This window comes from Anomalospiza imberbis, chromosome 8, assembly GCF_031753505.1.
Source record: "Anomalospiza imberbis isolate Cuckoo-Finch-1a 21T00152 chromosome 8, ASM3175350v1, whole genome shotgun sequence".
Taxonomy (NCBI): domain Eukaryota; kingdom Metazoa; phylum Chordata; class Aves; order Passeriformes; family Viduidae; genus Anomalospiza; species Anomalospiza imberbis.
In genome coordinates this window covers 16830508-16841240 of record NC_089688.1, presented here as the reverse complement: position 1 = coordinate 16841240, position 10733 = coordinate 16830508, and the positions used below count along the sequence as shown (strand labels likewise).

The following is a 10733-nucleotide window of genomic DNA, read 5'->3' as shown; positions in this document are numbered from 1 at the left end:
AGCCCTTCTTACCTCCTTAAAAGATTAAATGAAATCAACCAAAAGATTGCTAAGTTATTAACTAATTATAAGAATTGACAATTCAAGGGTATAAATTTCCACACAGGTCCAATCCTTATCCTAGTTCAAGCTGCATGGTTTCAGTGGTGCAACATTTATTTCCAATGGGAGACAATGTCATCAAGGGCTCTCTGTTTACTCACATACTTCCAACTCTGGATGTCAAGTGCAAAATCTCAAACACTGCTGAGATTCCTCAAGAGAACCTGAGTCTGGGGGCCTTCTTGTGTCGGATGCAGATGAACAGTCACAACTGATGCAGGTGATCTGGAGAAGATCAGTGCTCTGACCCTGCAGCCTTAAGGACTGCATAAAACCTGAGGTCTCACCACACCAGGATGGATGCCACCCATAGCAGCAGAGCCCAAAATCTGGTTTGCCCCACACAGTTCTCAACTGCCCCCTCTGTGGGTGGCCATGCAGACTGAGGAAGTCCCATGCAGCCAGAGGTAACAAACCAATGAAAAAAAGCATCACAAAACACAGCTTTTATTTCACTGTTCTGTAATTTCTCAGTGCATCAAACCGCAGCAATAGAAACAACACAGCAGCAACAAGGAGGCACTTTGACCTGGAAAGGAATCAATGAGACATGTCCTCTTCCTCCCTTCTCTGATTCTCCTCCCTCCTAAGTCTCAAGGTAGACTAGGTTGATTCTTGTATGTCACTGAACCGCAGGCCCACGATAGCATTACCACTCAAGCAGCAAGAAGAGCAAATAGGGGCTGGCTGCATCCAATACTTGGGAATAAGCCTTGCTCTCAGCTATGGATCAATGATAATGCTGCCTGGTTAGTAAAAAGGATGTTGAGAGAGAAGGCAAGGAGAGAGGAAGAGAGGGAAATAAACACACACAAAGATGTGCCCTAAAATCCCATCTGCCTTCCCAGACTTCTTCCTCAGGACAGGTATGCTTCATCCAGCTACTTCCAGAGGAACTGCCACAGTGATGACAAGTCTCAGCACAATCCAAATCTTCCAGTCCTGACAAGATCACCTCCTGCAGCATATTCCTACCACCATAGTGCCAATGGGCCTTTAAGAACCACCTCTGCATGTATCCATAACTGTAGGTAGTATGAATGCACCATACCTGTAGCAATGAGCTGTCTCTCTCTGCTCAAGTCTGGGCTGGTCAGGGTAGCTCAAGGGAAATCTTTAAGGGATTTAAACAATCCCTGCTGCTCTTAAAGTCCCTAGGCCATCTGAAAAACCTGAAGTAGGAAGTCTTTAGATAATACCAGTAGGTAAAAGTCCAGCTGTGCTAAAGTAAAAGAAGTGAAAAAGGCAAAGAGTTAGAAAAGGGCAGCTTTTAGCCCCAAGGCAGGATGTGACTGGCTCTGGGGAGAAGCACACAGAGCACAACCTGCCAACATTCCTGAATGGGAGAGTCCCAGGAACTGGAAAGGTATATCGTCCCTGGATCTGAAACATTATGGGCTTGAGCCTGCAGATGATGGGGCAAAAGATATAAAGGAAGGTGGATAGAGGGTAAACAGGAGACTTGACTTTTAAAAGAAGAGAGCTGGGTGAAGAAGAAAGAGAACCAAAGCTGGCCCAGAGTAGACTAGTAGTTAGCTCCAGCTGTAGCAGGATAGGGGTGCAGAGGGGTGAAAGGGTGAGTCAAGGATGAGAATGAAGAGAAAGAAGGAGCCAGGAGAGATCCTTGCTGCAGCCCAGCAGAGTGAAGACACACCAGCCTAGGTTCCCAAGGCAGCCCAGCTACCACTCAGGAAGTTTACTCTGCAGCAGGGAATAGAGCTTGAGGCTCTTCTGTGGTGCTGCTGCAGGTACCAGCCCTGTTTGTTTCCTGAAAAATAAAAAGCAGCGTCAGCCTAGAAGGGAAAGATTTTCCCCTTTATGCTGGGGAAGAAGGACCTCTGTGCAACCTGGACTGGACAGCCTGAAATTGAGATCCCTGGGCTGAATAGTGGCCTCAGACTAGTAAGAAAGAAGAGAGAAAGAACAGTCTCCAGAAGCTGCAGGCACCAGTGGCCTGTCTGGAAAGTGGATAGGGCCAGGCGTGCTGGCTTAGCACAGCTCCAGGCACTGGCACAGACCTATTTCTCCAGAGTCAGAAGGAGAGTCCACAACCTGCAGTACATCAACAGGTGAGGCAGTCCACCAGTCCTCCTGGTGTGCACTGTTCTAGCTGCTCCACACTTTACACATTCAGCTTGCCTGCGATAGTCATGAGGACTTTCAGGATGGGCATGAAACCAGACACCTCACTGAAACTGCTGCTGCTCACAACTTGGGTGTGAACCAGGAGACCCTGTGGGTAGTTCTTAGCCTCAATGCATCGGGCAATTTCGTGGAGACCCACGAGGATGGTTGGAGAGAGCTGTGGAGAGGGAGAAGAAATGAGTCAGCATATTCTGTGATATAACACAGGTCTCTCTCCCTCCACACCCTTCATTACTGTTCTCCACTTCATCTACACCAAACAGCACCTATAGAGTCAAGCACTGGCAGGAAGGATAGCTGCTTCTCCCCTTGCTTTCCCAGACTACAACTGCCAGCTGGCATCAGCAACTGGCATCACCAGCTTCAGAGTTTTCTAAGCTAGTTACACTATGTTCACAAATAACCAATCCCAACTGCCCCTTCCCATCCAGGATCTATGTGCCAGTAAACTTCTTGAAGGGTAAAAGCACCTTTCAGATACATCCTCAACTTTTCCTTACACTATGTCTGGGGCAAAGTTAAGAAAGAAGATACAAGGCAGACTGGATTAATGGTCATTACAAGGTTTGGCACTCCCCTTGTCTTCCAAGAGAATATGTGCCAGTTACACTGGTACAGGCACCAAGACCCTCAACCCACTGTCAAGGTGGGCTCAGGGACCCAGCAGGACCGCAAGGAATGGTGGCATCTACTCACCGCCTGCTCGCGCAGCTTCTCATACAAACACTCCAGCCGCTGCAACGCGTCCTCCAGCTTCCTTCGCGTTTTCTGAAGCAAAATAGGTATTGCTTGTTCAAAGCCACGTCTCCAGAGCCAAGGTGCTCTCACTCAGTCCCTCCCTTCCTCTGTTTTCCACAGCACCTTACCATTCAGCTGCATCTCAGCCTCTGACAGCCAGGGTCTGTGATACAAGCCAGCCATGCCCTCACTCTGCACATATACATATACATTCATATATACACATTCTTTCCCCAGCACAGAAAGATGGACTGCCCCTTTTCCCATCTCCCAGCCCAGGCATTCCTCCCTTCTGCCAGTACTTGCAGACCACAGGATAGACTGACGACTTCCAAAGTGTGAGAAACATCCACTAGTTGACCCATGGGATGTTCAGACAGCCTCACCCTGACCGGCCCAAGAAAGAGCTTCTTCCTGGTCTCCTTAGTGAAAAGAGGGAATATCCTTCCCACTCTAGGTAACCACCAAGGAAAGTGTGTGAAGTGAGTAGTGAAGCTCTGATAAGACTGACCTCATTAACCCCATCTTGAATAATCCACTCGCAGGTAACTTATTCCATGAACACAAATGCCTGGCTCTGGGCACTGCTGGAATAGGCTGGAAGCCACAGGAGTTCAGGTGCCTTGCACTGCTGTACAGAACCAGCTATTCAACCACCACCTGAGTTAAGTGCTTAAGCCCAAACTAACAGGCTTTTCTGTCCATAGAGGGAATGTTAGATTATGTCCCCAGAAATTGCTACGCTGCACTCTCAGAAAGAACAAAGCAAACACACTGAAGATGCTGCTCTAATTGCCTGACTCTAGCATAGCAGTCTGGGCTCAGTGTTCATCCTAACACCTATCAAGCAGGTATTCTGGAAGGTTTCTTAGAGGCCCCAAGCCCTCAGAAAACTTAGCAACCTAACACAATGTGCAAACACTGCTTTTCTGCTTCCAGACAGTCTGGTCTGACACATTCATTCAATATGATGTGCCAATAGCCTTTCAGGAACCAGGGTGGAGAAACTACATTTACTTGGACATAAAGACTGGCTTTCTCTTCCACCTGGCATATCTCAGCCTTTCCCTTTAAGGTTTAAAGATAGCTGGTAATACCAAATCTGCAGGAACTATCTGCAGATCAAGCCAGTGAAACTGAATTAGCTGAGTAAATTCTTCTACTTTCCTTAAAAGAAAGAGCCAGGAGGACAGAATCATTGCTCCAAGAAGGCAATGAGAAGCAGGGGTTAAAAGAGAATGCATCTCAGATCTCAAAGATGAACAAGCCTGTAAGCCTAAAGGAAAGAGGCAAATGGAGATTAACTTGGTTATAGGGACAAGACTTTTCCTTTCTTTACCCAACCAAAACAAGGAAACACCAGTCAAACATCAATAAGGAACAAGAAGTCCAAGATCAGAGAAGGGAGGACTTACTGGATCAGTGGCAACAGCTGAGCAGCGTTGCACCAACCCTTCAAATGTAGCCTTCAAAGCCTGGTGCTCAGGGGGCAGCTCCTTCCTCTCAATGCTTTCCCCAGGTAGCTGGTGATACTGACAGAAAAAAAATGCAGCTTCATGAATGCAACAGGAGCATGAAAGGCAAGAGCAGGTAGATTCCCCTCCTCAAACTAGAGAACAGAAAGAATTTCACCCCTTCACAAACCCAGAGAATACCTGGACGCACAGATTTAGGTTATCTTCAGACTGTGATACAGCTCCAGGCCTCTGTGGATTCTCAACTCCCAGCAGGCTGACAGCCTGCCTGGTCTCCCTTGCTCTCTCCCACCCATACCCAGGTGTCATTTTTCCAACCTGGCAACTCCTCTAATGCTCAGCAGAGATGCCTTGTAGGGGCTAGGGAGCAGCATAAGCCCTCTGAAGCTGCCAAGTAGTAAGAACCTCAAAAACTGAGTTGTTTTTCTATTTGACAAGATGCTGGTGGCTGGGGAATGTCCCACTTTCCCTGGTACCTGTAGGCTGCCTTCCTTGGGTGCTCCTGGGGGTGACTGGCCAGATTCTTGCAACCTGGATAACTGAGGATGGATCCCTTGGGGTTCAGCAAGCACGCCCATTACTGGAGCTGTGATGGGGGCCAGAGGAGTAAATTTCTCAGGCAACTGTCAGCAAAGAAAGGAAAGAAAAAAAAAAATCAAGAAAACCAAGTCCAAGGAAGAAGGGTTGGTTGCTTCTCCACAGAAAAATTCAACATCCTTTCTAACTTGAAGAATCTTCAGTTCTCAAGATGATGAAAGAACACATCCCTGTTCTTTCAGCCCCCTGACTCAGAGAATAGGGCCCTTCCTCTTCCATCCTAGATGAACAGTCAAAGCGACAGCAAGAAAACCCCTCTGGAATTGTTCAATCAAACAGATCCGTTACCCCTGAGAGCACTGGTCCTCAGAAAGCCGCTTGGTCTCTGCAACGGCACGAGTCCTGAATGTAGAGATTAGCAGCAGTAAAGTGTCCAACTGAGCAAGTATTGGGGAAAATCCCACGACATGGGGGGAGATTCCTCTTGCAAACACTTCATCATGCCCCTGCTAAGCCACAGAGTCATGACAGATTCTCTCCAACAGGGCTAGATCAAAAGGAGATGGCTTTAACAAGAGGCTAATCCTGTTGTAGTGAGCACAGCCTGAAGCAGGTTCCCAGCTATGCTGCCAGAAAAAAGGGCGAGAAGTCTGTTCCAAGCTAAAGAAGAGGGGTGGGGGGTGGGAAGGATGCCAAAGAAGCTTCTCATCATACCTGCCAGCAGGCACCAGTGATAGAAATGGGGTATTGAGAGCATTTGTTGCAGAAGAGCTCAGCTCACAGGCCCTCCAGTGCAATCACGACAAGGCAGAGAGCTGCAGGACCAACAAGCAGGCAGCTCACAGCTACACCTGTCCCAACTTCTCTCAGCACAAGTGCCTTATCATTTGGTATCAGCATCTGAGGAAAATCACTGTTGGTCTTACTGTTCTGAGGGAAAATGCTGCCCCTAGCTGTCAGGTGTGAAGAGAATGTGACTTCCTCAGCCACTATGAAAAAAATTGTGTAGGCAAGGGCATAAGATTAAATCCGTATTTTTTACAACAGATTATTGTAGGCAGCCTGGGAAGAAGTGACAGAGGATGCAACATTAGAGCTGATAACCATATTGCAAAACAGCCACCCTGCAGAACAGCATGTGACTTTGGATGGCAAAGAGTCAATATTAATATTTAGACTCCAGTCCTAGCCATGCATGCAGTGCAGACACAGACAGAGCAATAGGGATAGAGACCTGCAGAGTTTGAAAGCGAGCATTTATAGGAATGTATCTGTCACATGGAACTCCCTGGCTAAAAGACAACCAACACATATTGTAGCTGAAAACGTACCTTTTTCTTTTGAAGGCCTCCTCTTCCAGTAGAGGGATCACTCCAAGATTCCTGAGCTGCCAGGACAGAGGACAAAACACAAACCTCAGACTGTGAGAAGCTGGCTGCAGTAACAATTCATGCACAGTTTAGAACTTCCTTCAGGAGAAGGCCCTTTGACTCCAATTCCCTTGTCATTGCACCTTTAGACTGTTTCAGCTGAGGAATTTCAAACCCAGCTCACAGGCCCATGAGAGGCTCTTGCATCCCCTTCCCTTTCTTAATTTAATTCTTAGTATCCTAGTGTGTGCATAGCCTTAATGAGGTGATGTCTGATCAGACTGAACTGGCACATACCCACTTCCACACAGAATTTTTTTTTTAACTACCTGAAGCTTTCTAGATTCTGCATAAGCTGCAGAAGTCAGCCTCAGAGTCAGGCCTGAACCTTGGTGGGGACCTGCATAAGTGTGCACCTCACATTTCAGGAAGTTCTTGGGGTTTCCCAGAGAATCTGGCACTGTGGTAGCACAGCAAGAGCTATGCTACAGGTGAGAGGGCTTCTCACCAGTACTCACAGGAATGCTCATGGTGGCAGTCCAAAGCAATAGTAGGCTGTTCTGATAAAGGCAGAGAGATTTAGGGGTGGGTTCCCTTCCAAAATCATGTTCAGAACCAAAGCTTAGCAAAATTTGCTGACTGCCAAATAGGAGGGAATAGACTTAACCAGTAAATGCTTTGGGAGCAGAGGGGTGTCTCAGCAGATGCTTCTGTGGTACTCTAACCTCACTCCAGGTAATTTAAAATCCATCAGACAACATGACATCAAAAGACTTGAGTCCACTCTTCATTCTGCAAAGGTCAAATTGCAACTACCTTGTCTGCTGCTGTCCTGTAAAGGTGCCTGCATCTTTAGACAAAACCTCAGTATTAATAACCTCAAGCCTATGAAACAGGAATAATCTGTGAGAAAACAGGAATTCTAAGGGGGCAATATCAGAATTGCTGGAGCTCAGAGCCACACTTAATGAGCTATTGATCCTGAACTGAGCTTTAAAAATCACAGGGGAAAGATGGAAAAGGTGCTTCATTACTTTAATTACCTTTATTATTAAAATTCTGGCAGCCTCTTTTTGCCCTCCCTTTTCCCATGATTTCAAGTCTCACCCTCTGATGAGTTTGGATCGGAAGTTTAATTAAGTTGGCACCTATTTCTAGCTTGGGGATTCTGTGCCCTAGAACTCAGCTGGCCCCCACTGAGTTTGTGGCCCAGCAGTCCTTGGCACTATTCCAACCCCATGGCACTCTGTATCCTCACTGGAAACAGCTATTTAAATTATACCCTTTAAGCCAGGCACTTAAATCATCAGACATGAGAGACAACAGACCCTGGTGCATTTTGCTTGGCTGAAATGCTATCTTCCCTATGCTACTTGTGAAATAGGATTTCTCACCATCCCTGAAAGGAGTGCCCCATGGCAGTAGTCTCCAGCAATGTCTGTCCTAGAAAAAACAACACCATCAGAGGCTGGAATCAGGGATTATCCTGGCCAGAAAGGAGATGAACCAACATGTTGCTGTCCTTCTCCCTGTCCCTGACACTCTCAGGATCTTGGGATTTCTGCAAGTGGAGGTGCCTGTTCATTGTGTTAGCAATAATGCTCATGAGCTGTAGATACTATGTTCAGGAATTTCCAAAACAAGCAATTTTGGCCAGTCAGATTGAGTGATTTTACAGTCCCTTTTCAGATTAAGAAAAATACAAATCAAAAGCAGAACAACAATAGCAGGCAAGAAAGCACTCTCAAGGAAGCCAGTTTGTATTGCTGAACCAAGCATGCCATACATTGCCACTAAAACTGGGGGCAAATGCTGCCAAGGAGAAGGGAATTTCTCAGTACAGAATTCCTGAAGGGCATCTTCAGCCTGAAGAAGTGCTTGAAATCCTTGCCGTGGAATCATCTTTCCTTAACAGGGAGAAACTGAGGTGTTATGTTTCTCTGCTGAAGGGACAACTCCCACTCCACACAGTTGATTGCTTGGGGATGTAAGTGCCTATAAGTACGTGGATTTCCTAAATAAAGCTGTGAGATTTGTGCCTGGTAGATGGTTGTGCCAAAGAGCAGCAATCAGAACAGTGACAGACCACAAAGACATTGAGCACTGACAGTGTAGAATATGACTACCTTCCAACACCAATGAATCCCAAGGAGAGAAATCAGTACAAAGTATCAGTCAGAAAACCCCTTGGGTCCACATTTTCTCCTACAGTCAAACTAAGATTCAAAGCCAAACCTCAGCCTTTAACTAAAGCCAAAAGGGATTTCCAGTTCCCCTTGGAAGAGAGCCCCCAAATTTTGCTTGGGAAGCTCTACTCTACCACTGCTTCTGCTGGGACTGCACCTCTTCCAAACCGCAGGAGGAAAGCACAAGCAAAACCATGCACAAGGCTGGGAGAGTGACAGGGGGAGATGAATTACAACTACTGGCCTGTTCCTTACCTAGAGAACCAAGACAGGAAAACTGTCTGCTTCCCTGTCCTGCTGGCCCAGCAACTGCCTGAAAAAACAGAGACTGAAAATGGTCTAATACCTCCAGAACTGGAGGGATATAGAGAAGGAAGAAGTGGGAGACCCTATTTTCTGCACCCAAACTCACGAGTAATAGCATAGTACTTTTATTTCACTTCCAATATCCCCAGCTGTCACTTACTAGTCCTCAGGACAGGTATGTTCCCTACCCCACCTGTATAGCTCCCCAGGCATGCAAGGGAACAACAAACAGCAGTGAGCATGCATGCACACACAACAAAACATGCATTTCACTGGAAGCAGCAACATTGCCTGCCCCACAGGTCTGGAGGTTTCTCTGGGTACTACCTGCATGATCCGTGTGGGGATCTAGCCAAGGGAAGAAACCTGAAAATCAAGGCAGGGTGGAAAAGGCATAATCACCAACAGCTTCAATTCAGTGAGTAATTTCACTGGATTACTATGCCAAAAAGCTTTTCAGGAAGGAATTTGTCCAGTTGTAGCTTAGAGACTTTGGTGTGTAGGCCCCACAGACTTCACACAGTGGGATTTGCTATCCTTGGATAAACACAGGTCAGCAAAGGATTTCAGGTGAAGGCAAACAACATAGCCTCAGTTCCTTCACTCTCAGCATACGTGTGGCTTGGAGAAGCATCTGCTCAAAAATCTATGGATTATCAGCCTTGTTGTTAGAAATCTCCACAGCCTGGCTAAGCCTGTCCCTTGAGACAGCAAACAGCGAATTGATAAACAACAGATATCCTGGGAAATAGAAGGAATGCCCATCCATGGAGAACGAGGTCCAACAACACTCCTATTCATCATGCTAGCAAGGACTTCACACAATAGACTGGATTCAAACTATAGACCCAGAGGGGTCTAAAACACTGCAAAGAGGAATCCAGAAGCAATTCCCAAACAAGCCCTTTATGATAACAGGAAGAAAACGGTAGCACTAGAGCACAGCAGAGGAATTTAATCCTGAAGCTAAATAAAGGGTATCTCAAGGACAGGGAAGCTCTCCCACCATTTCAAATACACTTCTCATGTAAGTTGCATAAGCAAGGGCGAGATGAGCAAACCTTCCATCAGGCGTTCCATGGGAACCACCACCCTTTCCATCAGAGCAGATGCCTTTGGAGGAGATGACTATTCAGGGTGCTCTGAGGACCTGAAGAGACATCATCTTGCAAACACAACCTGGGAGACGGACCAACTGAGAGGGCTGAAATAAACTGTCATCATTGTTGTGTTTCACCACCACAGCAAGACTCAGCACTCTCTGCCTGTAAGGTTTCCCTCAACATCACATCCAGCCTTAACAGAGACAGACCAGACCTCAGAAGATCCATGTCCAGTACACACTGGAAACCCCACCTGGGCTTGTCCTGGACACACAAGTCATACAAGTAGTACTTACCTGTGGGAGGAGGAGGAATGGCTGCTGGCAGTGGTTTAGCAGATGGAGCTCCAGGACCTCCCTGAGGATAACCCATGTTCATGGGGCAGCTGAAAGGTGCTGAAGAGAAGTCTAGAGGAGACTGGCTTGCCACAGGGAGAGGACAGGCTGCAGGAAGCTGAGATGATGGGACTGAGGCTGGAGTGAAGAGGGCAGGTCTGGGTGCTGGAACACCAGGAGATGTCATGGGCATCAACTGTCCTGGCAGAGAGGACTGGCTGGAGAAAGGAGCAGGACCAACAGGTCTGACTCCCACTGGTCCAAATGGCTGAGACTGTGACACAGCTACAGACAACAAAGAGTGTATCAGCATCACTTGTTTCATGTGTCAACTACTCGTGACACTATCCTTTTGGTAATAAGCCTTCCCTTCTTCAAGCCATACCCTTTAATATCTGTGCCCCCCTAGCCCAGGCTACATCAGTGAAACTGCCAC

General features: G+C 47.0%; 1 protein-coding gene across 6 annotated transcripts in view; it reads right to left on the bottom strand.

The window, feature by feature from the left end:
• Positions 1–547: 547 nt before the first annotated feature.
• Positions 548–10733, bottom strand: part of SEC31B (SEC31 homolog B, COPII coat complex component) — a 35144-nt gene continuing 24958 nt past the window's right edge. For 3 of the 6 annotated variants that reach the window (XM_068197503.1, XM_068197504.1, XM_068197505.1), the window contains exons 21-27: positions 10259–10582; positions 9187–9225; positions 6329–6384; positions 4937–5083; positions 4401–4517; positions 2944–3015; positions 548–2404 (exon numbers count right to left, since the gene is read on the bottom strand). In XM_068197503.1, coding sequence (XP_068053604.1) covers positions 2225–2404; positions 2944–3015; positions 4401–4517; positions 4937–5083; positions 6329–6384; positions 9187–9225; positions 10259–10582 — 935 coding nt within the window. In that variant the 3' untranslated portion in view covers positions 548–2224. The other 3 variants (XM_068197506.1, XM_068197507.1, XM_068197508.1) reach the window with 3 other exon arrangements.